Source organism: Macaca thibetana, chromosome 4 (genome assembly GCF_024542745.1).
Source record: "Macaca thibetana thibetana isolate TM-01 chromosome 4, ASM2454274v1, whole genome shotgun sequence".
Taxonomy (NCBI): domain Eukaryota; kingdom Metazoa; phylum Chordata; class Mammalia; order Primates; family Cercopithecidae; genus Macaca; species Macaca thibetana.
Window position 1 is genome coordinate 146,367,709 of NC_065581.1, and position 23,799 is coordinate 146,391,507.

Below are 23,799 nucleotides of genomic sequence, written 5' to 3' on the forward strand. Positions count from 1 at the left end.
TACTAATATTATTTCAAATTTTCTTTAGTTTAGAATTGGTGACATTTCAAAAGCATATAAACAAGGGCACTTTAGTGAAAATAATTATATTTATATTTTATCTATGATATAATTATATTCTGTGTGTATTGAATATTTATTATCTTCCATTTTGAATTATGTGACAATAAATTACTTCATTTTCCTCAAATCTTCATTTCCTTACGTTTACCTTTCTCCAGTGGCTGTGTGATATGACAGTTTTAATATATAATAAGAAATAATTGGAATTTAAAGCTAGTATAATATACAGCTTGATATATTTAATTTCTGTGATGCCAAATATATTGACTATAATCTCGATGGTAGCATTCTATGGTGTGAAACTGAACTGGATGACCGAACTATGTTAAGACGTGTTTTTTCCATTGTCAAAAAATGAAAGGAAAATGGTATTTTAAGGTCATACAAATATATTTAAAAGTAAACAGTCAAAATATTTCTAATGAATTTTAGTTGAATATAGGTTGTGTTTATATGGTATAATGGAGGTTCTCTCTTGCCTTGGTGCGCACCCAGTTCCTGACTTTAAGGTATTTTATCCCGATTGCCTTTCCCCCTGCTGTCCTGGCACTGAGTTTTGGGCTTAGTGATTCAGTTTCATTTCTTTCAGGTCTTTTTTCATATTTACATTGTACTTCTGTCCAGTAGTAGAAAATAATAAACATTTTAAGCAAAACTCTATCAGTTGTTTATTTTCTGTTCTGCTGGGCAGAATTTTAACTGAGAAAATATAGATGCTGCATCCTAGTTTACCATGACTCTGTGTAAGCTCCGTAAGACCAAGTGTTTTTTTTTTCTTTTTTGTACCTCTTTTCCTCTACCCCAATAATGTCTAATGATGTACTTTGCATTGAGGAAAAGAAATACTTTTTAAGCAATCTACTCCATTTAATGTTGCCTTTGGTGGAAAATGCAGAAGTTACTAGAGGCAGAACACTTACTGAAAAGAACAGTTGGCTAAGATGGCTGCCTTCAGTTTTCAAAACTTAACTGCTTAGTAGCCAGGCCAACAATGTAGAATGGCAATTTCAACATTGGCTTGCTTTTTTCTCATTAATCTGGGTATAGCCTTCAAAAACTGCCACACCACATGTCATCAGCAAATGGGTGATCTCGAAAGGATCACTGTGATAACAGGAAGATAGACCATCATCTGCTCCTCTTCTGCCTTGTGCCCCGAGAGCAGCTGCTCTGCTGGCAGGGGCTGATGGCTGCCACTGTTGTCCAAACAGGTCACCTCTATCCCCAGGCTCCACAGAGCCACTTGATTCATGCTAATCTACGGGAATCTTGTATATATTGCCGCATATTACCATAACACCAAACACATGGACAATTAGTTTGAAGTTACATAATAAAAACAGTAGCCTAAATTCTGCATACTTATTTTTATCGTGTCAGTTAGATACAGCTATATACTTAAGTTCTGAGCAAGTAACATACTTTCGAATATGAGTATGAGTGAATTTGAATAACATATCTGTCTATGTAATGGGTGTACAGGTGAAGGTAATTGGATGATCAATCTACCGTTAGATACTTAATACATGTAAAGTATAATTAAGATGATTAATGCTGACTTTAAACTATTTAAATAATTTGTAATATAAGCCTTAACAAAATACAGTTTAGACAAGAACATTTAAAATATAAAATTTGTTTTACATATTTTATTTTCAGAAAATCTTGAGTCATTTTCACAGATAGCATTATCAATTATTGGGCTATAAGTATTTAAAATTAAAAGTTTTAATACAAGCTCTTACTTAAAATAACCAGCAGTGTTTGTTTTTGAAGTTTAGTCTTCATTGAAAAGTTTTTATTCTTCAGGGTGAGCTAGAACAAGAAAGGCAACAGCATGAAGAAACAATTGCTGCCATGAAAGAAGACGAGAAGCTCAAAGTGGACAAAATGGCCCATGACTTAGAAATCAAGTGGACTGAAAATCTTAGGTACATTTTCTGTTCTGTAATCTTCGCAATAAAGACATACAAGAAAGTTTTTCTCTTGTATAACTCATATTATCCTATGTTAAAGACATAGTAGCAGTATTTTAAATTGAAATTTCCTGTGATTAGAGACAGAGAAATTGGATTTTTTTTCTGTTCGAATTCAGATTTACTTTTTGCATTTCCTTGAATATAAAATAGGCAGAAAACTAACCTGAAATCAGAAGACTTATTTGTTCTGGTACCTATTCTGCTGTTAATAAATTGATAAATCAGTGATATTGGGGTAAGTTACCAGTTTATTTTACAGCCCTTAAGTAAATAATCTGCTTTTACTCAGCGTCATAGACTTTTGAAGAGGATTAATTAAGCACTTAAAAAACCCGTGGACTCTTACAGTCATTGAGAGGAACAATTCTCTTTACAAAGTAAATGCGTTTGTTTTATTTTAGGCAAGAGTGTTCTAAACTTCGTGAAGAGTTAAGGCTTCAACATGAAGAGGATAAGAAGTCAGCAATGTCTCAACTTTTGCAGTTGAAAGAGCGAGAGAAAAACGCAGCAAGAGATTCATGGCAGAAGAAAGTAGAAGATCTCTTAAACCAGGTAATTAATAATCTGTACATGGTGAAAGTTCATTTCCCTTGACATTCTCTAGCTAGGGAAATATTGTAAAACTCTGTTAATTCACTGTATTTTGTTATTTTTCGTGGGGCAAACTTAAAATTTTTAAAAATACATAAAACCAGGAAGATGTATTTATAAACTTATACATTGTGCTAATCATTGTTATATATGCAGTATGAATACTGAGAAGAATGTATTATGATTTTTTAGTTTAATATTTGACCTGAATATATTTAAGATTTTAAATGGGAAAGTTACCTATTTTTTGAAAGTATACCATCTTTTTTCATGTCATTAGATACTGTTTGGGCAACAGAGGGTAGAATTTATTATATGTATCGTGATTACCTAAAATCACTTATCAAAAATGAACAGCTTACTTTTCTCAATCCTGCTATCCTTCAAAATAGTTTAAGCCCCTTAGAGTATAATATAAACAAAAGGTGGTCATATTCCTAAATCTGTGTTCTTATGTTATGCTCACTTATTTCCATAACATTTGTAACTGTAATTAAAAGAATGTACACATTTTCACTCATTTACACAACTTTTAAATTTATTAATTCTTAGCATTCTTCCACAGAGTGAGTCATTAAATAGGATTAACTGCGTGAATCACCAGTTGATAAGCAAGTGTAGAACTTAGACAGGAAGCAGCTCAGTAATGTAGTGCCAGAAACCTACCATTATCTTTCTATTTGTGAGCATGATGAATTTCAAAATAAACAGGATAGACTTTTTGTAAGATCATTTGTTACATAGCTACATACATGCAGTGTCTTTCAAGAATACTAGGGGCCTGCCAATTTGTGTTTGGTATCTCATAATAATTTATAATGTTACTCTGAAAAGAGAGAATACATGTTCATGTTTACATTTGTGTATATATGAGCTTTTGTCAGTCACTTGAAACTCAGACAAAAATAAGAACATGGAAACAGCTTTTACTAGAATTTGGATACCATATTAGCATTGCTTATGATAGACTTACTTTACATTCCTTTTAGGGACCCAGAAGGACAGATTTTGCTGAGTAGAGTGGTACTGATCCCCTATCATTAGACGAGCAGTAAGATTCTGCACCTAGAAAGATTAAATTAGTTTGATTATTTAATAAATATATATTTTTTCAACCAGAAAGTATTAAACATAGACAGTTTTTGGCTAGGTTTGCACTGTGAAGTGGCCCACCACCTCTCCTACCTATTTTCTATCAAATTGTTTTATTTGTTGCTCCTTTAATCTCTTGTATTAATTTGTCAGATGTCATCCATACAGCTCTGAATTTTGTTTTCTTCTCTTTTTCCTTTGGGTGTCTATTCTGCAGTGTTCTTTCCTGAGAGGGCCTAATGCTGTGCGTCTTGTGGTTCTGTATATCATAAAATAATGTATTACATATTAGCTCCAGTTTTTGCCAGCTTTACAGAATTTCTAAATCAATTTTCAAAGCAGATTAACCATAAATATCAAGATAACCAGGAATTAATGGGTTCCAAAGGTAAAACTATTCTGTGATGCTCCATGCCATCAGACCATTTCCAAGATTATAATATCTTCCCTTCTCCTGACTTCTAAATTGTTTAGGCACACGCATTGCCATGGAGAAACTGGCAAGTAGCTGTTGCACTCCAGGATTGTCTGTGCCTGAAGAAAATTAAGAAAGCAGGTGCACAAAAAGATGCCCCGTTAAAGTAAAAGTGGGTATGATGCTTTCAAGGTTTCATTCTTTCTAGGCATATTAGATGACAAAAAATTATAGTAGGACCAGTGGTTCTTTTTAAATGGAATGTCATTATGGACAAAACCTTCCTTCTTGGCTCTTTGGATCTTGTTCTCTGGACTCCTTTGGATGGATTTCTAGAGCCTGTGCTCTAAAGCCTGCTCTACCACCTTCTGCTTGCCTTCCCCTGCTGCTAAGCCCTGTTCCCCATAACCTCCACCCCCAGCCCTACCCCTAGGACCCCTTCCCTGCATTCACTCCTGCTGGTCTCTCTCATTTCCTTTAGCCTTTGCAAGGCCAGCAGCCTTCAGCACGTTAAGGGAAACAGACCTGGCGTGGCATTCGTGATATTAAAGGAGTAAGACTGAGGAATGGAATTAGTGTGCCTAGGGCTTAGGCAGAGGCATGTACTATGAAAAAGCATCAGAGGATGTGTGTTTTCACATATTTTAACTATTTCTGAGTGAAAACATGAGATTTTTATGCCTTAACACACCTGAATTTCATCCTATTTAGGGGAAAGAAATGAAATGTCTTTCTTATGAATCTCTTGAGAGTTAAATTAGATTTAAGCCAGCCATCGTGGCCTGCCTATCTAAAAATGAGCATTAAAAGCATAAAATTTTCATTTTACTTGAATCAGATGTTTTTCACTTCATGGAATTTTCCAAAAGCTATTATTCTCATTCTGTGCTACGATTCAGTCAATTTTGTATCTTTTAGTTTCCTTGTAATATTTCATTGTGTTCTCTTTTTCTGTCCAATGATTACACTTTAGTCCAAGGCTAATTATGCTTCTTGGGTTGATCAGTGTATACGTTTGAATTCTTTAAAGCAAAAGAACTACATTCTTATGATTCAACTCTATCCAAGGAAAAGTGATTATATAGAGTTTTCTGTGATCATATTTTCTATTTGTGATCTTAAAATGCCATCACATGTTCCTTTCTTTCATCTTTTTTAAGGCAGATTTTATTTTTGGTCCAATATAATGATTTACTTATTCAGGCTTAAAGCATTGGACTGAGAAATTAAGGGAGATACACAGACCATTCAGACACAGAACTGTGGAATTTTACAGTTTGAGTCTGACTCTCCATTTTGTAGATGTGAACTTTGAGACAAAGTCATTTAGCTGATTATAGCCATGTATCTGACACAATGTTTACACTTCACAAATTTACAATCTAATAGGAAGATTTATATATAGGTACTTAAAATAAAAGTTACTGTGCAGTAGGTGACTTTAAAAATGATCCAAGCAGTTTATACTGAGTAATGATGTGTTGGAACTGGCTTCTACCAGCTCGTCATAGCTAATTGTGCCCCTCTTCCCAGGACTACATTCGGGGACATCATGTTGATGACTTGCAGTCACCCGTGGTGGTTGCATTTACGTCACAGCATTTATAGCATTTGTAGCAAATACTACAAATCAGGTCATTGCTTTTCAGAGAGCTGTTAAACATTTACCAAAATACCACTGGTCAGGAGTATACAGTCAAAAAACAGTGTAATATAGCCAGTGTGCTTGGGGAAGGTTTCATTGAGGAGCCCAGCTTTAGTGGGACTCATGAATAGGGCAAAGGATGAGCACAGAGGAGTGACAAAAGTACAAAGGTTTTTATTCACTTAATAAACATTTTATTAAACGTGCATATTTCCCAGGCACTACGAGGAATACAGTAATAAGAAAAACAGAGTTGGGGGCAGTTTGGATAGAGGTTATTGTGGAAAACCTTGACTTCCAAGCTTAGGAGTTTAAAAGATTACTTGGTAAACTGTGAGATTCTGTCAAAGGTTTGTGGAAAAGAGAATAACATGCTGAAAATTTTATTTTAGGAAGCTTAATATGACTTTTATATTGAAATAAGAATGAAATAGAGATATTTCAATTTAAATATCTAAATTAAAGTGTTTGGAACTGAACTCTTGAATGGACACCATGTACCACCAGCATCCCTCAACCTCAGCCAAACTGCTCTTCCTAGAACTAGCATCCGTTCACTGTTCACTGCTCAGCCGTCTTGGACTCCTGTGTTGTACACCAGACAACCTGTTCATCAGCACTCCCCACTGCTCTACCTTCAAAATAAATCTAGGACCTGCCTATTTCTCCCTAGTACCGCTACCACCATCTGATTCCAGGACACTTGTAGTTCTTTCCTGCACTGCAACTGTTACCTTGTTTCTACTCTTGCCCACCTACAGATTATTTTCTGACCAGCCAAAGTGATGCACTTAAAATATTAAGTTGGATTATGTTACTGTCCTGTTTCAAGATGTCCACTGACTTCCTACCACAATTAGAATACAGTCCATACTCATGCCATATCCTCTAGTAAGCTTGTGATCTGGTCTTTGGCTGCATTGCCAACATCATCTCCTATCACTCTCTCCCTTTGCTTTTTTACAGCCGTACTGGACCCTTGCAGTTCTTGGAACACACACAACAAGCTGAACCTGTCTTGGGGACTTTGCACCTACCAGTCCCTCCACATGGAACCCACTTTCTAGAGATATGCACAGCTTTTTCTTTCACTTTATTCAGTTATCTACTCAAATCTTAACTCCACAAAAAGAGCTTTCTTGACTTACTTTCTCTAAAATAGCACCATCATCTTTCATTAGCCCCCTATTCTGCTTTGTATTCCTTCAGATCATTTACTTCTACACAGTGTATATTGATTCTCTCACCTATTCACATATAAGTTCCATAAGACCTGGACCTTTGTGGTGTTCACTGTGGTATCCCCAGCACCTAAAACTGTGCCTGGCACATAGTAAGCACTTGGCAGTTGTTGAATGGAGTGAACAGAATGAGGCACAGAGACCAAAGAAGTTTTCAGATACATAAAATGCAAATAATTCTGCCCAATTAGGACCTGGATTAAGTTTATCTCACAGCAGGTGCAAGAGAAACTGTAAAAGGATCAATCATCTGCTTTGGTAGAAGAGAAGAAAATGTTAAAGTTGACTTGGGTTTGAGCTAGACGAAAAGGAAATCATCATCTGAGACAAGGAAGTCAGGATGAGCTATTTATTTGGGGTGGGGTGTGGGTGGTTGGGGAGATGAGATGTAAGTTTTCTCTTAGATGTATTGATTTTACAATCATAGTGTATTTTAGAATTTTTCATGCTCACTAGGAAAGAGCAATGACTCGACTAAGAAACAGCATTAAAATAAATGCTCTTGATCAAGAGCAATTGAAAAGCCAGATTCAGTAAGGTTTGTTGTAAACTGCTTTCTGATTTTTAGACCAGTGCTATCCAATATGATACTAAGTATCTTTTCTTTTTGCTCTTTTAAATATGGTTACTGAAAAACTTTATACATATGGCTCACATTCCTGTTTCAGTTAGAGAGTACTGATGCAGACTATCTAGATCATGACACTATTTGACTACGTTTGGCATTAGAGCTCAGTACTCATTCTGCTATTCTTTTTTTTTTTTTTTTTTCTGAGATGGAGTCTTGCTCTGTCACCCAGGCTGAAGTGCAGTTGCGTGATCTCAGCCCACTGCATCACTGCAACGTCTACCTCCTGGGTTGAAGCGATTCTACAGCCTCAGCCTCTTGAGTAGCTGGGACTACAGGTGCATGTCACTGCCCAGTTAATTTTCATATTTTTAGTAGAGACGAGGTTTCACCTTGTTGGCCAGGCTGGTCTTGAACTCCTGACCTCAGGGAATCCACCTGCCTCGGCCTCCCAAAGTGCTGGGATTACAGGCGTGAGCCACCGCGCCTGGCTGCTATTCTTTTTCTTAGCTTTAAATTTTCTATTATGTTAGCAAGGAACATATTCTGTCTCTTTTAATTTTTTTTTTCTTTTCTTTTTTTCTTTTTTTTTTTTTTTTTGTGAGATGGTATCTCACTTAGTCACCCAGGCTGGAGTGCTGTGAGGTGATCTTGGCTCACTGCAACCTCTGGCTTATTTCTGTATTTTTAGTAGAGATGGGTTTTGCCATGTTGGCCAGGCTGGTCTTGAACTCCCAACTTCAAGTGATCTGCCCACCTCTGCCTCCCAAAGTGCTGGGATTACAGGCGTGAGCCACCACACCCAGCCATACCACTACCTTTCAATGGAAGAATAGATGGAAGTAGATTCTGAGGTAGAGGGAATAGCAAGACACCTAGAATAATAATCTCTTCCTGACTGGGTCTGGTGGCTCACACCTGTAATCCCAGCATGTGGGAGGCCGAGGTGTGTGGATCACTTGAGGCCAGTAGTTCAAGACCAGCCTGGCCAACACAGAGAAACCCCGTCTCTACAAAAAATAAAAAATAAAAAAATTAGCCAGGCATGGTCATGCACACGTGTAATTCCAGCTGCTTGAGAGGCTGAGGCATGAGAATGGCGTAAACATAGGAGGTGGAGGCTGCAGTGAGCTGAGATCACACCACTGCACTCCAACTTGAGTGATGGGGTGAGATTCTGTCTGAAAGAAAAAATATCTTCCTAAGATAACGCAGTCAGATTCCTTGACAGGTTCCCTGAGCAGTGACAGCAGATAGTGAAGCTCTCTCCCTGAAGGCTCTGAGTCCTGTCTCCAGATGTCAGGAAAGCAGGAACCTATGTTGAATGTACATTCAGAGCCCTGGGGGAAAGAGATGACTAGAGTAAGATAAAGGAAAGTCATAGGAGACAGAAACAAAAAGACTAAAGAGAAATAGCATATGAAGAAAAGAGAAAAAGCCAGCTAGAAAGGAAAGTGAGAATAGCTGGCATGACCTAATTTCACTTTCTTAGAAAATGTGGAATGGAATTAAAGTCTACCAGAACCAACCCAAGTCCATCAGCCTTATTTTTCCTATGCCAAGTCCTGAATTCAAAGTTAATTGGTGATGTTTTCCTTTAAATATGAAAGTTTGTCTTTGATTTCTCTTCAGTCAAAAAACTGAATGACAGTATTACTTTGGCTACATTATATCCTCTTTTATCACACTTATGTGGTTAGTGTTCTTCCTCTGAAGATTGTTTTTTCTTCTAAGATAAAAGATGCTAAATTGTTTTCTGAATTGATCTAAATGATTTTATTATGAATTAATATTTAATTTTCTTTTCCCTACCCAAACCTCCCTTATTAGAATTTAAGTTCATCCAGTTCTTAAATTGTCACCTTTAGGAGAAGAGAATGAAGAGATAGAACTATGAAATCTGTACCTAGCTTTAAAAGAGAGTGTGTGTTAAGAATACTGGGCAGTCTTTAATGAATACTGAGCAAAATATGATCTGTAAAATACTGTAGTAACACCTGTGATGAAATGCAAACCAGGACACACTTGAAAAATACCTAAGAACATTTAGATAGCATTATGGTAACAAATCAACTTAATCTGTTTCTCTTTCATGCGACGAGATGCTAAAAATAATTAAAACATTTTCAATCCGAAAGGGTTCAGTGGTCATATGATTATAAAATTATGTTAGACCGAGTCTCTGAGAAAAAGTATTAAGCATAACCTAACACATTAGCTTGTTTCTACCTTCATTTTATTTATATGAATGAAATTCACGTCATTGAATTTTAGTTAAATATCGAACAACAGTTTGTGACTTTTTGTTTTGGGAAACTTATCAGAGCTTTGAATCCCACTTCTGTATCTTAGATCTGTTTGTCACTTTCCTCTAGATATTAGTATACTTGAAATTAACATTAGAAAAAGTTTACATAATTTGCTTTGAGAAGTTATAGTGTTGTATTTTAAATGTTGAAATTATTTTTTCCGTTTTTGGAGACAGAGTCTCACTCTGTTGCCTAGGCTGGAGTGCAGTAGCACAATTATGGCTCACTGCACCCTCAACCTTTGAGGCTCAAGTGATCCTCCCACTTCTCAGCCTCCCAAGTAGCTGAAACTACAGGCACATATCACCACACTCAGTTAATTTTTGCATTTTTTGTGGATACAGGTTTTCACCATGTTACCCAGGCTGGTCTAGGCCTCAGCCTCCCAAAGTGCTGGGATTACAGACATGAGCCACTGTGCCCGGCCTGAAATTGGAATTTTTTTAAACTTTAATGTATTTTACTTGAATTGCAATGTAAGATTAGTATCAATATTGTTTCAAGGAAGTTAGAAATTTTTTAAGTGACATAGCTTTTGTCAATAATGAGAATTCCATTCTATTGCTTCAGATTTTTTATTCAAAGTAGAATTGAAAGTCGAGCAATAACAATTATGAAAATTCATGAATATATGCATATGGAATATCATGTATGTATAAAGCATTAGTAGTGCTTTTTATTAAGGCCTATGGCAATGTAGTTTTGATTACACAATAGTATGGTGATTCTGATGAATTACAATTAGTCTTCTGGGTGTCTCCTATTTCCCACTCCCAGTATTCAGTATGACTTCAAGGGCTTTATGTGATGACAACCCTCTGGCTTTTTAATTTTTTTAATTTTTTTTTTTTTTTTTAATTAGATGGAGTCTTGTTCTGTTGCCCAGTGGTGCGATCTCGGCTCACTGCAGCCTCCGCCTCCTGGGTTCAAGCAATTCTCCTGCCTCAGCCTCCTGAGTAGCTGGGACTACAGGCACACGCCACCATGCCCACCTGATCTTTTAATGTTTTTAGTAGAGATGGGGTTTCACTGTGTTAGCCAGGGTGGTCTCGATCTCCTGACCTCGTGATCCGCCTGCCCCGGCCTCCCAAAGTGCTGGGATTACAGACGTGAGCCACCGCGCCCGGCCAACCCTCTGGCTTTTTAATTGGCTCTAATCTTGGTCCACATCACCTCCATATTTATTTATTTATTTATTTATTTATTTATTTATTTATTTTAATTCCAGGTGTTGAAATCAGTAGTAAGAAATTACTTTTGCATGTTCTTTCATGCATTTATCCATTTATTCAGTCAAAATTAAGTGCCTCTGATATGCTAGGCCTTGTGCCAGAATAGTAACTGGCTCAGAGTGGTCTTTACCTTCCTGGAGCTTACAATCTAAACTGCAAATAGGGTGTTAAATTGCAACTGTGGTAAACATTCATGTGTAACTTGGGGAAGGCATCTCTAAATGTGGATTTCTTTACCTGAGACCCGTAAGAGAAGTCAGGCCAGAAGAAAGCATTCTGAGCAGAGGGGGCAGTGTGTGCACAGCCGTTGAGGAAGCCCTGATGACACCTTTATTCTGGAGAGTGAGAGCTAGGAAGCTGGGGAGGTAGGCAGGATCAGATCATGCCAGGCCTTCTTTGCCTTGTTAGGGATTTGGGACTTTATCCAAAGAGCAGTGAACTGTTGAAGGGCTTTGATCAGGAGGGTGAAATATTCAAATACTGTGATTTCAAAACTCTGGCTGCAGTGTGAAGAACAGATTAGGGTGGGACAAGCTAGGTGTCACTCAATGAATATTGCTTTCCTCTTGGAAGCCTTTCTGTTCGGATTTATATTTTCTTTTTAGTAATCTAGAATTTTCTCTTTACTGTTTCTGTTGTTATTAGAGAGGAGAGAATTAAGTTAGAGAGAGCAAAAACTAATCAATGTTAAGAGTTCATATCATTCGTTAAGTCTTTGAATAAACATTTGTTAATCATTTACCCTGTGCCACAGGCACCAGTTTAGATGCAGAATGTGAATAAGACAGGCTTCTGTCCTCTAAAAGCTTACAATTCAATGGATTTCAATATTTGTATAATAACATGTTTACAAATTACAAGCTTGTAAAACCTTATCCTGTTTTCTAAATGATTAAACTGAGATTTAGAACAATGAGATAACTAAGAGCATTGTTTTTTATGTACCAAGTGCTACATTTCTAATTAAGTGCAGCAACTTTTTTTAGTTATTATAAATTTTCTTCCTCACTTATCTGAAAGTCTCATTATATCTATCCTTCAATAATAAAAGTCCTGAAATACATTCAGTAAGCTATGTTGAAGTCTCCAAGTCTTCTCAGTTGAAAAGGTTCTCTTAAGGCTCTTTTCATGAATCTCAAAAATTAACAAGAAACTTAAGATGCTTTAAAACACATTGACTATTATATAGGCCATCTTTTTGTTAACATGGATCTTACTCATATTGAATGCTTCCCAAATAAGTATTTTTACATACAAATGTTTAGTTTATCCAGTATTTCTTTAAGCAGACATGGTGTCTTCACTTGGATTGCTATAACAGAAGACCATAGATTGATTGGATGGCTTATAAAACAAAATTCATTAATTAATTAAAATTTATTTTATGATTTTTTGAGATAGGGTCTTGCTGTGTCTCTCAGGCTGGAGTGCAGTGGTACAGTCATGGCTCAGTGTGGTCTTGACCCCCTGGGCTTAAGTGATTCTCTCACCTCAGCCTCCTGAGTAGCTGGCACTACAGGTACATGCCACTATGCCAGCTAATTTTATATATATATATTTTTTTTTTGTAGCAACAGAATCTTACTGTATTGCCCAGGCTGGTCTTGAACTTGTGAGCTCAAGCAGTCCTCCTGCCTCAGCCTTCCAAAATGCTGGGATTACAGACATGAGCCACTGCGCCTTCCCGCAGTAGAAATTCATTTCTCACAGTTCTGGATTCTGGGAAGTCCAAGATCAGGGTGCCAGCAGATTTGGTGTCTGATGACAGCCTGCTTCTTGGTGCATAGACAGCTATCTTAGTATGTCCTCACATGGTAAAAGCACCAAGGGAGCTCTCTGGGATTTCTTTATAAGGGCATTAAACCCATTCACGAGGGTACTGCCCTCATCAACTAATCACCTGCCAAAGGCTGCACTTGCTGTTACCCTCACATTGGAGGTTAGGCTTTCAATACATGAATTTGGGGATAAGGGAACACATGCAGTCCACAGCACTTGGGGATCTCAGCCAGTCTGTGGTTTAAATACCATCCACATGTCTTTCCTTTACTTCCCATGTAATCCTTTAATCCTGTTTATTCTACCTCTGAAACATATCTTAGCTCTATTTGCTTTCATCTCCCCTAGTAAACACTAGTCCAAGCCACTGTTACCAAAGTCTGTCTCCTGTCTGTCTGTCTGTCCTCATCAATTTCACTTTTCTTACAGCACTCAAACTGATCTTTCGTGATATAAATTAGATCATGCCACTCCCCTGCTTAAAATCCTCTCAGGGGCACCCCATTGAATCCAGGCTGTTATTCTGTTATTCTGACTCTCACTGTCCTACTAAACCTTAAGCCAGCTGGCCCGTTTGTGTATCGCCTGTCTCATTTCAGCCAACTGTCCCTCACTAACCCTTTCCCCACTCCCATACCCACTTGCTCCCAGCTTGCTTTCACCTTCAGGGGCTTTGTGCTAGCTGATCCACTTGCCAGGTACTCTTTCCCCAAAGTTATCTCCTGTTTGGCTTCTGTGTTGACCCCAGTTTAAATGTTACACTTCTAAAATATCTTTTCTGGCTGGGCGTGGTGGCTCACACCTGTAATCCCAGCACTTTAGAAAGCCGAGGCAGGTGGATCATTTGAGGTCAGGAATTCGTGACCAGCCTGGTCAACATAGTGAAACTCCATCTCTACTAAAACTAAAAATTAGCCGGACATGGTCACACACACCTGTAATCCCAGCTACTCAGGAGGCTGAGGCAGGAGAATCGCTTCAACTCAGGAGGCTGAGGCAGGAGAATCGCTCCAATCCAGGCAGTGAGCCGAGATTGTACCATTGTACTCGGTCTGAGCGACAGAGCAAGACTTCATTCATCTCAAAAAAAAAAAAAAAAAATTAACAAATTCAATGAAATGTCTTTTCTTACCATCAACTCAGTATCTCCTCCTCCAGTCATTCCCTATCACACCAACCTTTTTAAGAATCATAATACTTATCATTTTTTCTTTATTTTTATTTCTATACATTTGTTTTACAATCTTATTCAACAATCTTATTCAACACTGTATCTCACGCTGCACTTAAGGTGTTTTCTGGAGCATAATAGTACTCGAATTTTTTATTTATTTGTCTCACTCTGTCACCCACGCTGGAGTGCAGTGGTGCAATCTCAGCTCACCACAACCCTCACCTCTCGGGTTCAAGCGATTCTTTTGCCTCAGCCTCCTGAGTAGCTGTAGCTGGAATTACAGGTGTGTGCCATGACTCCTGGCTATTTTTTTTTTTTTTTTTGTATTTGTAGTAGAGATGAGGTTTCGCCATGTTGGCCAGGCTGGTCTCAAAATCCTGACCTCAAGTGATCCACCTGCGTTGGCCTCCCAGAGTGCTAGGATTACAAGTGTGAGTCACCATGCCTAGCCTAATTAGTATTTTTAAATGAAAAAGCTGACTTCAGTTATGTATTAACAAACAGTGGTATTGCCACCCAGCAGCACTACTGTGCCTTTACCAATTGCCATGCCAGGTCTGTGATGTAAGTTCACTTGAGGTCACAGCTTGGGCAACTGTACCCATTGGATTCAATATTTTCATGGTCTGCAGCTGGGTATGGACAGAGGTAGTGACCATATGAGTTTAGATTTCAAATGTTCAAATATATTTCTGTCATATAAAGCCCCAAATCTACACCTAGGGAAGGGATGATTTGGCATGTCACTCTGATTTGGCATATTCCAATTTATCAAATAATTCAGGAATCTTAAATAACATACATATTTTGTCCGATGACCCCTTAAAGAGTGAAAATAAAATCTGCTTCATGAGTAAATTTTAGGTTAACTTCTAGTACTAGGACATCAGTTCTAAGAAATAAAAAGATGTTGGCTGGGCGCTGTGGCTCACGCCTGTAATCCCAGCACTTTGGGAGGCCGAGGCGGGTGGATCACGAGGTCAGGAGATCAAGACCATCCTGGCCAACATGGTGAAACCCTGTCTCTACTGGACGTGGTGGTGGGCGCCTGTAATCCCAGCTACTTGGGAGGCTGAGGCAGGAGAATGGCTTGAACCCGGGAGGCTTTGGTTGCAGTGAGCTGAGATCGCACCACTGCACTCCAGCCTGGTGACAGAGCAAGACTCTGTCTGAAAAATAAATAAATAAATAAAAAGATGTAAAAATACTACAATTAAAAGTTCTTCCAATTTTCTTAAGTTTTGTGAAGTCTAGAGAAGTTAAGTCTCTCATTATTATATAGAGAATATTATGAGTTTGGGAAAGAATAAAGAAAAAAGTAAAATTAAGTAGCGATGTACATAAAAGCATGAGAAAGTTGCAATTGAGAAGTTATGAAGTGATCATAGAAAATTAATCTTTTTATCTCATATTTGCAACTTGACTAAGTTATATCATGGAATATCTTAGTCTAAGTTATTAGTAAAAAATTATTTTCTAATAAAAACTCTTTAGATTGTGTCACTTCAAGAAATAATTACAATAGGCAAAAAATGAAAACAAAAGGAAAATTGCATTCTGTTTGAAAATTAGGCAATATAATATATAGCAATATAAATAAAAAATATTATTTTGTATTTTTGGAAGGTAAAAAATGAGGTGATTGAAATGAAATGATATTTTCATTTCCCCCTGTATTAGGAGGAAGGGGGGGTATGTAGGTTTTTCCAGTGGTTTATCACTTAAAATCATGTCCAGAGTAAAAACCATGTTAAAGCAATTTTTCCATTTAAATTAACAATATAAATGTAAAATAGTATTTTGTATTTTTTGAGGGTAAAAAATGAGGTGACTGAAAATGAAATTACGTTTTCATTTCCCCCCATGTTAGGAAGGAGTGGTGTGTAGGTTTTTCCAGTGGTATATTACTTAAAATTTCAATGAACTTCTGAAAGATGAGCCTATGTTGTAAATAATTTTGCCAAATATATCCTAGGAAATAGGATTAAAAAGATATAAAGGTGTCTTTCTTCCTTTCCCCCTAATATAAAACCAGATTATTATTAAATCTTTAATTTCTAGTGATTATCTCATATTTATTTCTGGTTCCCAAATTATATGGTCAGTCAAGTTAGTGTTGCGGTTTTCACCGCAATTCTCCATGAACCTACAGCAAAGTGGGTGTAATGTAATAGTTATCTTGTAGCTTTCTGGGAGGAATTTAGAACAGTAATACCCCCTCTAGGTCCCTCAATAACCATCATCTTTTAAACTGAACTCTGATTTATATGGCCCAGCCTTTAGTAGTTTGTATAGGTAAGTCTGCAAGCCCACAAATATATCAGACATTGTTTTAAGGGATTATAGATAATTTAGACTGTGTGTCTTTAATTTCTTTTTGTTTAGTTTGTTTCTTAGAACTGTTTTCAACTTGTTTTCTCTTGAGCACGTTATAATTAATGTTCTGTGTTTTACTCTCTGTTCTTATTCCTCTTTTTTTCACTTAGTTGATTTCTGAATGTTTCCCTTTATTCCTGTGATCTTTTCTTCATAGCGGCACTCTCTGGGTGAAGCTTTGCATAAATCTATCAACAATGTAAGTGAGCGGCACTTACAATTTGTACACAAGGGCATGTTGCACTTTTCATTTTGCATAAACAACATCACTGCTTTAAAGCTTCAACTTATATAAAAAATAGTTTGGCATTCAATAAGATATATTTTGTATATGGGTAATAAAAGCTTCTAATGTTCAGTCATTCATTTGTTTATGCATACATCTACCACATGTGTTAATAAATAAGCATATATTTATTATAAAGCCAATTGAGATTTTACATCTCAGACATACATTTCATTATTTTTATGTTTATTTTGAAAGATATAGTAATATTTTTGAAAAACTATTAACTAGTTGATTCATAAAAATGGAAATAAATGTAAAATTTTTTTGTTGTTAAACTAGTTTATTTTTTTGAAAAACTAGCATTTGTGACTTCCTTTTTTAAAAGTACTGGATTGTTATGAAGGTTTATGTGATTTAGAACGTATTTTATACATTGTAATGTTATAATTGTCAACAGATGAAAAGCAAAATGGAGTAAATCCCTTTCCTAAGAATTGACAAAGTGATCACTTTTTACTTATGTACACTCAAGTATGCAGAAATTCATCTTCAAAATAATATTCCATTTAACACTCATTTAAAAAATTTTTTCTTTGTATATCATAAGAAAAAATGAGATTTATTTTCACACTAAACCCATACTCAACTTGTCGTTTAAAATTAGATGACAGAGAATTGAACATTGTTGAATATTTTTCTTGATGTCCTAAGGGCGGGAGTCAGCAGACTTTTCTATAAAGGGCTAGATAGTAAATACTTTTGGCTTTGTGGGCCAGCTTCTGTGGCAGAAACTCTGTGCCATTGTAGTGTGAAAATACTTATAGACAGTATGTAAATGAATGGGTATGACTGTATTCCAGTAACAATTTACAAAAACAGACTGTAGTTTACTAATGCCAGCCCTAGAGAAATCAAAGCTTTGAGTCTAGAGATGTCTTGTGAAATTCTGATATTTCTGGAATGGAACTATTTCCTCATACCCCTGTAAGTTTTTTCTACTATGCAAGAAAATAAAAATTTTACGTAGTTTTCATATTCAGTCTTTTTTCTATGTAAAAAATAATTAAAATATGCAAATACATTTAGCAGCATTTTCTTTCATGTCTTAAAAGAAACAATGAACATTTATCTCAGTGTTGCTGAAATAAGTTATATTTAGAAATTCTTGTTAGCAATCACATAGAACATAGTACAAATTTTGGCATGATAGTTATATCAATACAGACATTTTGACATATGTGCTAATTGGGATAGAAATAAGAACCCAAATAGGATATGATTATTTTAAAAATTAATTGAATTATACTTTAGAATATTTGTGACAACACAGCCACATTTTCTTCAATAGTTGTACTTTTTATTCATTAAACAAAAAGCACCTTATTGAAATTGCCTATTAATAACTGGAATGAAAGTGCCTTGATTCATCTCCTACAGAAAGAGTAAAAGGGGCTGGTAACAGTGAAATCTCCTTTATAACGTTATAGTCATTGAGGATCACCTTTTCACTCTGTCATCATCCACAACAAAACATGACTTTGTCAGTGTTGTGCTCTGCAGGGTGAACACCTGCCCACTCCCTCAGTACATGGTATGTACCCCAGCTTTCCATACAAGAGTTCAGTGTTTAGCACATTCACAAACAAGTGACTGTTATTGTCACATCTGTCCTTTAGAGATGCTTTCTAATTAGTTTTAGTTAATAATAAGAGGATGATTGGGGATATATTCCATTAGAAGCATTGTGGTGGTTTTTAATAATAAACTCAGTTTATACATCTTAGAAAATACAAAAAAAAAGAGCAATTCAGAATTTTTTCAAAATGACCACAATTCTGGCTTAAATTTACTTTTCTTAACTAGTTTCCTCAGTAATAGCACATTAGTGATTAAAGAAGAAAAATAAATCATATAATTAAAATATTTGAGCACCTTTAAATGTTTTACATGAGCATTTTCATTAAGTCATTGACATAGTAATAAGTTATTCCTACTGTCCTCTACTAAGCCTCGGTTAGCAGTTTTTTTCCTGAGAGCTGCTCAGACTGATAGGCTAGCAGTTTTTAATGTTTTATATATTTGGAAGGATTGGAGTTGATATTAATACCTTAGAATTAGATTATTTTCTTGTCCCAGTCCTAATTCATCTGAAAGTACTATGAGAGGGGCTTACCTTCCAGGGATTTCATTTAATGCCTAAACAAACCCAGGTGTTCAGCCAACTGGGAAGAAAGGAAAGCGAGAGAACAGCTGTTGGAGAAGTGAGGGGCAGTGCCAGCCCTAGGAAGTCTATGTAGTTATTAAAAAGAATGGGTCATATCTAAATATCATGAGTACCTTATAAATGCCACTTTGAAGGGAAGGAAAAAAACTACAAAAACACAAACTCACTGTTCCCTGTACTGGAAAAATTATTGAACGTCATTAAATCCCTCAGCATACTCATCTTGGAATAAGCTATATAAAGTTGAGTGTGTGAAAACCACCTCATCCACATCTGCAGGTCAGGACACTCTTGTGGTTTCACATTTGAAGTGGTGTTGGCCGGGCGCGGTGGCTCAAGCCTGTAATCCCAGCACTTTGGGTGGCCGAGGCGGGTGGATCACGAGGTCAGGAGATGGAGACCATCCTGGCTAACATGGTGAAACCCCATCTCTACTAAAAATACAAAAAACTAGCCAGGCGTGGTGGCGGGCGCCTGTAGTCCCAGCTACTCGGAGTCTGAGGCAGGAGAATGGCGTGAACCCGGGAGGCGGAGCTTGCAGTGAGACAAGATCGTGCCACTGCACTCCAGCCTGGGCGACACAGCGAGACTCCGTCTCAAAATAAATAAATAAATAAATAAATAAAATAACCACATTTGAAGTGGTGTTTATTTCTCTATGTGATACATATAGGATGTCTGTCCACATCAGCTGCCCCAGGGGTCTGTTTCAGCTGCTATGGACATTAAGCACTGATCTTTTGAGATGTGTCCTGGAGCCTCCGTAACTTTTGTATATAAGGCATAGCCAACATTTTATCAGATATATTCTCTACATTTGGTAAAATCATCTAGCCATTTACACATGATCTAGGTAAGAAAGCAAAAGAAAACAAAACAGTGAATTATATCAAGAGAGACCTAAGCCATTACAGTCTGCAGTAATGCATACCAAAATATTAACACCAGTTACCCTTAGGGATTGGGATTTGGTGAGGAAAGGGAATGAAGGAGACTTTCCCTTTTATTTATATGTTCCTATATTTTTAAAATTTTCATAATGAACCACTTTTTACTTTGATAAATAGGAATAAACTGTATACTTTCTATATTCTTTCATTTTTGTAATAAGACTCTAATGGTTTTTGAAGAAAAAAAACACTGATTTGCATCAAAAACCAAAGGTTGTAGGTAATATGTACATAATTAATGGCATGTCTCATATTGACATTCTGTCATACCCCGTACCTCAGATTTGATGTTTCAGTTTTTGTTTTGAGACAGTTCTTCCACTAACACCATTATAGAGGTACAGAATCTTTGTGAAACTGGTCTGTAAAAAGTAGGCCGGGCACAGTGACTCATGCCTGTAATCCCAGCACTTTTAGAGGCTGAGGCAGGAGGATCGCTTGAGCCCAGGAGTTCAAGACTAGCCTGGGCAACAGAGTGATACCTCATCTCTACAAATAATTTAAAATTAGTTGGTGCATGTCTGCAGTCCCAGCTACTTAGGAGGCTGAGGTGGGAGAATCACTTGAGCCCAGGTGGTTGAGGCTGCAGTGAGCCATATATATATATATATACACATATATATATATATATATACACACACACACATATTAAATGGAATTTTGTTCTTTTCACCCAGGTTGGAGTGTAGTGGTACGATCTTGGCTCACTGCAACCTCCGCCTACCGGTTTAAGTGATTCTCCTGCCTCAGCCTCCCAAGTAGCTGGGATTACAGGCGCCTGCCACCACTCCCGGCTAATTTTTTGTACTTTTAGTGGAGACAGGGTTTCATCATGTTGGCCAGGCCGATCTCAAACTCCTGACCTCAGGTGATCCACCTGTCTTGGCCTCCTAAAATGCAGGGATTATAGGCATGAGCAACAACCGTGCCAGGCCCATATATTTTTAATTTTTTCTTTTTGAAATTATTATAAAACTTTAATATTCCATTTTCAAAAAGACTGTAAAACTTTATTTTCAAAAAGGCAATCATTTTTTAAATGGTAGAGACAGAAGGTGGCAATTACTATCAGTGCAGTTTGACCTTTAAAATTGTCTCTAAAATATCTGGCACTTATCAACCAGTAGAATATATTATATATTTCGTATCTAAATTGCTGTGCTAAGAATTTAAAAACTAAAGATTAAATTATTTTCCAAAATAAAATTTGTTTTGGTTTATTTAAACAAAATAAGAAATAGAATTTTTTGAATTTTGACAAATGTATAGAAACTAATACCATGCACTACATAATTTGAATATAATATATAGTTTGAAGCAACTACTTGTTCTCATTCTTTATTCAACACATGTCTTTCTAGATAGTCTATAATTCTGTTATAAAAATACTTATCAAAATTGCCTAAATCTTTTAATGCAGAGGTTTTTTTCTTTTCTTTTCAGTTAAAGTTTTACATTAATATGTATTTATATTGATTATATTAAACTCAGCTGTTTATAGCTATAAAAATTAGTTCACTTTACATTGCTTTGCTCATTGCCTTTAAAGTGCCATATACTTTTCATGCTGAATAAAGGCTATTTATTGCAATTCTACTAATTTATTTTTCAAAGGAACAAAATAAATTTTGATGCTGCATTGCATGATTAAGGCTTTCTGCATATAATTCACATTACTGTCTTGAGCATGAATTCAGAGATTTTAGATGGCTTTAATATTATTTTGATGTGCTTTCCAAGTTAAGAATACAAAATATCTGAGTGTATTTGAGCACTAAACTGCATGATAATGTCTCTCTGCACATAGGTTATATTATTTTCTTGAGTGTAGATACAAAGATTAATCACATATCCTAAGATGGAAAGTACTATTTTGGAGTTCTTTCAAGGTAAAGTATATTACAATGTAAAATACTTGTGTGTATTTTATTTTAGCTGGAGAAACTTAAAACTCTGTAGATTTTAAATATGTAACTTATATACTGTGGTACTTCCAATCATTCACTTTAAATATTGTATTTCTTCATTAAGTGTCACCTGTTAATAGTTCAAATATGAGTCAAATTAACACAAGAGGTCTATTGATTCAGCAAACTTTTGAAGTAGGTATTGCAAAAAAGAAGAAACACCAATGTGAGCTGATTGGTTTCCTACTAATTGAAGTACACACTAAATTTGAGGATAGGATCCAGGGCCACTGTTAGCCTATATGTCACCTTTGTGCAAAGCAGAAAAACGTGTCCATTCTTTTTGGATGGACACAGATCTGTACCAGGGCAGACAGCTTGGTGAGCAGAATGCTGGGTAGATTTTAATCCCCAAGAAGGGCAGTCCCATGGGTCCCCATGCTTAGGCTGGGACTAGGGTTGAACTTCCAAAGAGAGTGTGTTGGTGCCTTCTCTATTTCAAGAACCAACTTGCTGGGAAGAGAATGGCTCTACCAGTTACAAATCAGTGTTCACAATGTCTGTTTTTGTTCTTGTTACCCTTTTATGGTTTATTTTTTCTTTCTAGGCTGTCTTCAATATTTATTTTGTCCTGATTTTCATTGCATAAAATAGTGAGAAGTCACGTGGTATAATTTATCATATTCCATAAGTATGGCGTTAGCTGTGGCTGTGACATTCTTATGCACATATCACATTTTCACATTTGCAGGATTTATTTCAGTCTGTAAATCGTGGGTGCTGCTGCCATTTAGAGGTATAAGGAGTTGTGATATCTGGAATCAAAGGGTTGCAGTTCCACCTTGGCTCCAAAACTTTAAAATAACCTCTGAAACCTTAGTTTTTTGTAGAAATTAATAAGCAGAATTCATAAAGTTTCAACAGGTAGAGTCACTTATTTGGAAATACATTAAAACAGATTAAACCTAGATTTTTTTATATGATTTCTCACCAGTGCTTGACTATTTCCATAAAGCCATATGCTAACCTTTATAACTAACTCTGATTGATAACTTTGTCCAGAACCCTTCTGGAAGGCTAATCATCACCCTAAGCTCACTACAGTCTGTGACTCTTCCTGCTGCTTTTTAAAGGGATATGGTGGCTTGCTTCGGACCTTTCCTTTTTCCAATTAATGATTCTTTCCTCCGTTCTTCTTTTGCATGTCTGGTGATTCCCCACCCTTTCTCTTTCTTTCCCAGGTGCCTTTCTTTGTGAGACGTGTGAGGCAACTTACGTCTGCCTTCCATCAATTAAAAGAGAGCCTTTTCCCATTTACAGAAACTCACTTTAAAGTTTCCTCTTTTCATTGGCTTTTTTGGCCACAGAAACTGTTTTACCAGTATATAAAAGCATAGAGTGTTTTAAGTTGCTTATGGAACACGTTTTACAACTTTGTATCTGGTTCTCCTAAGTTCCTCTTAGATTTAGACTTCTTTTGGAACACAGTTATATAGTCTCAAGTTACAATATCCTGTGTATGAGAATAGAAATAGGTCAGTTAAATGGTTTTATCAAATGCATATATGAACATATATGATATATACATATACCTATGTTTTATGTTTTTATTCTTACCAAAATAATTATAAGTATGTTAAGACATCTAGAAGTGATACAGACATGTTGAGGCTGATGTCTGTTTTCTAAAGGAGTGACAAATCAGTTTTCCATAGTCAAAGAAAAGTACCTGACATTGTTATAATGGTTGAATAAAAGATTGTGGGACGTTTGAGACATTTTGAAAACTTAAAGGTTTTCAAGAACTTTGAGTTAAATAAAAAATAAAAATTTACATAATGATTCTAAATTATAAACTGATACATCTTTTAAAGAGTAGGTTTTTAATTCTCAAATAATCTTAGCTAATATTTGTTGAATGCTTAGTACATGCCAGAGTCTGTTCAAAGTGAGCTATATGTAGTAACATAACCTGGTGAGGTGTTCATACTAACAAGTGACAGAGCTAGAATTTTAACTCAGAGC

The 23,799-nt window shown here is 36.3% G+C and overlaps 1 protein-coding gene across 5 annotated transcripts in view; it reads left to right on the forward strand.

Annotated features, from left to right (window-relative positions):
* FAM184A (family with sequence similarity 184 member A) overlaps positions 1-23,799 on the forward strand; it is a 128,083-nt gene that overhangs the window by 83,178 nt on the left and 21,106 nt on the right. For all 5 annotated transcript variants that reach the window (XR_007725178.1, XM_050788742.1, XM_050788746.1 and 2 more), the window contains exons 8-9: positions 1,873-1,994; positions 2,444-2,594. Coding sequence is in view for 4 of the 5 variants with exons in the window: in XM_050788742.1 (XP_050644699.1) it covers positions 1,873-1,994; positions 2,444-2,594 (273 nt within the window). In the remaining variant the exon portion in view is untranslated. The remainder of the gene's footprint in view (positions 1-1,872; positions 1,995-2,443; positions 2,595-23,799) is intronic.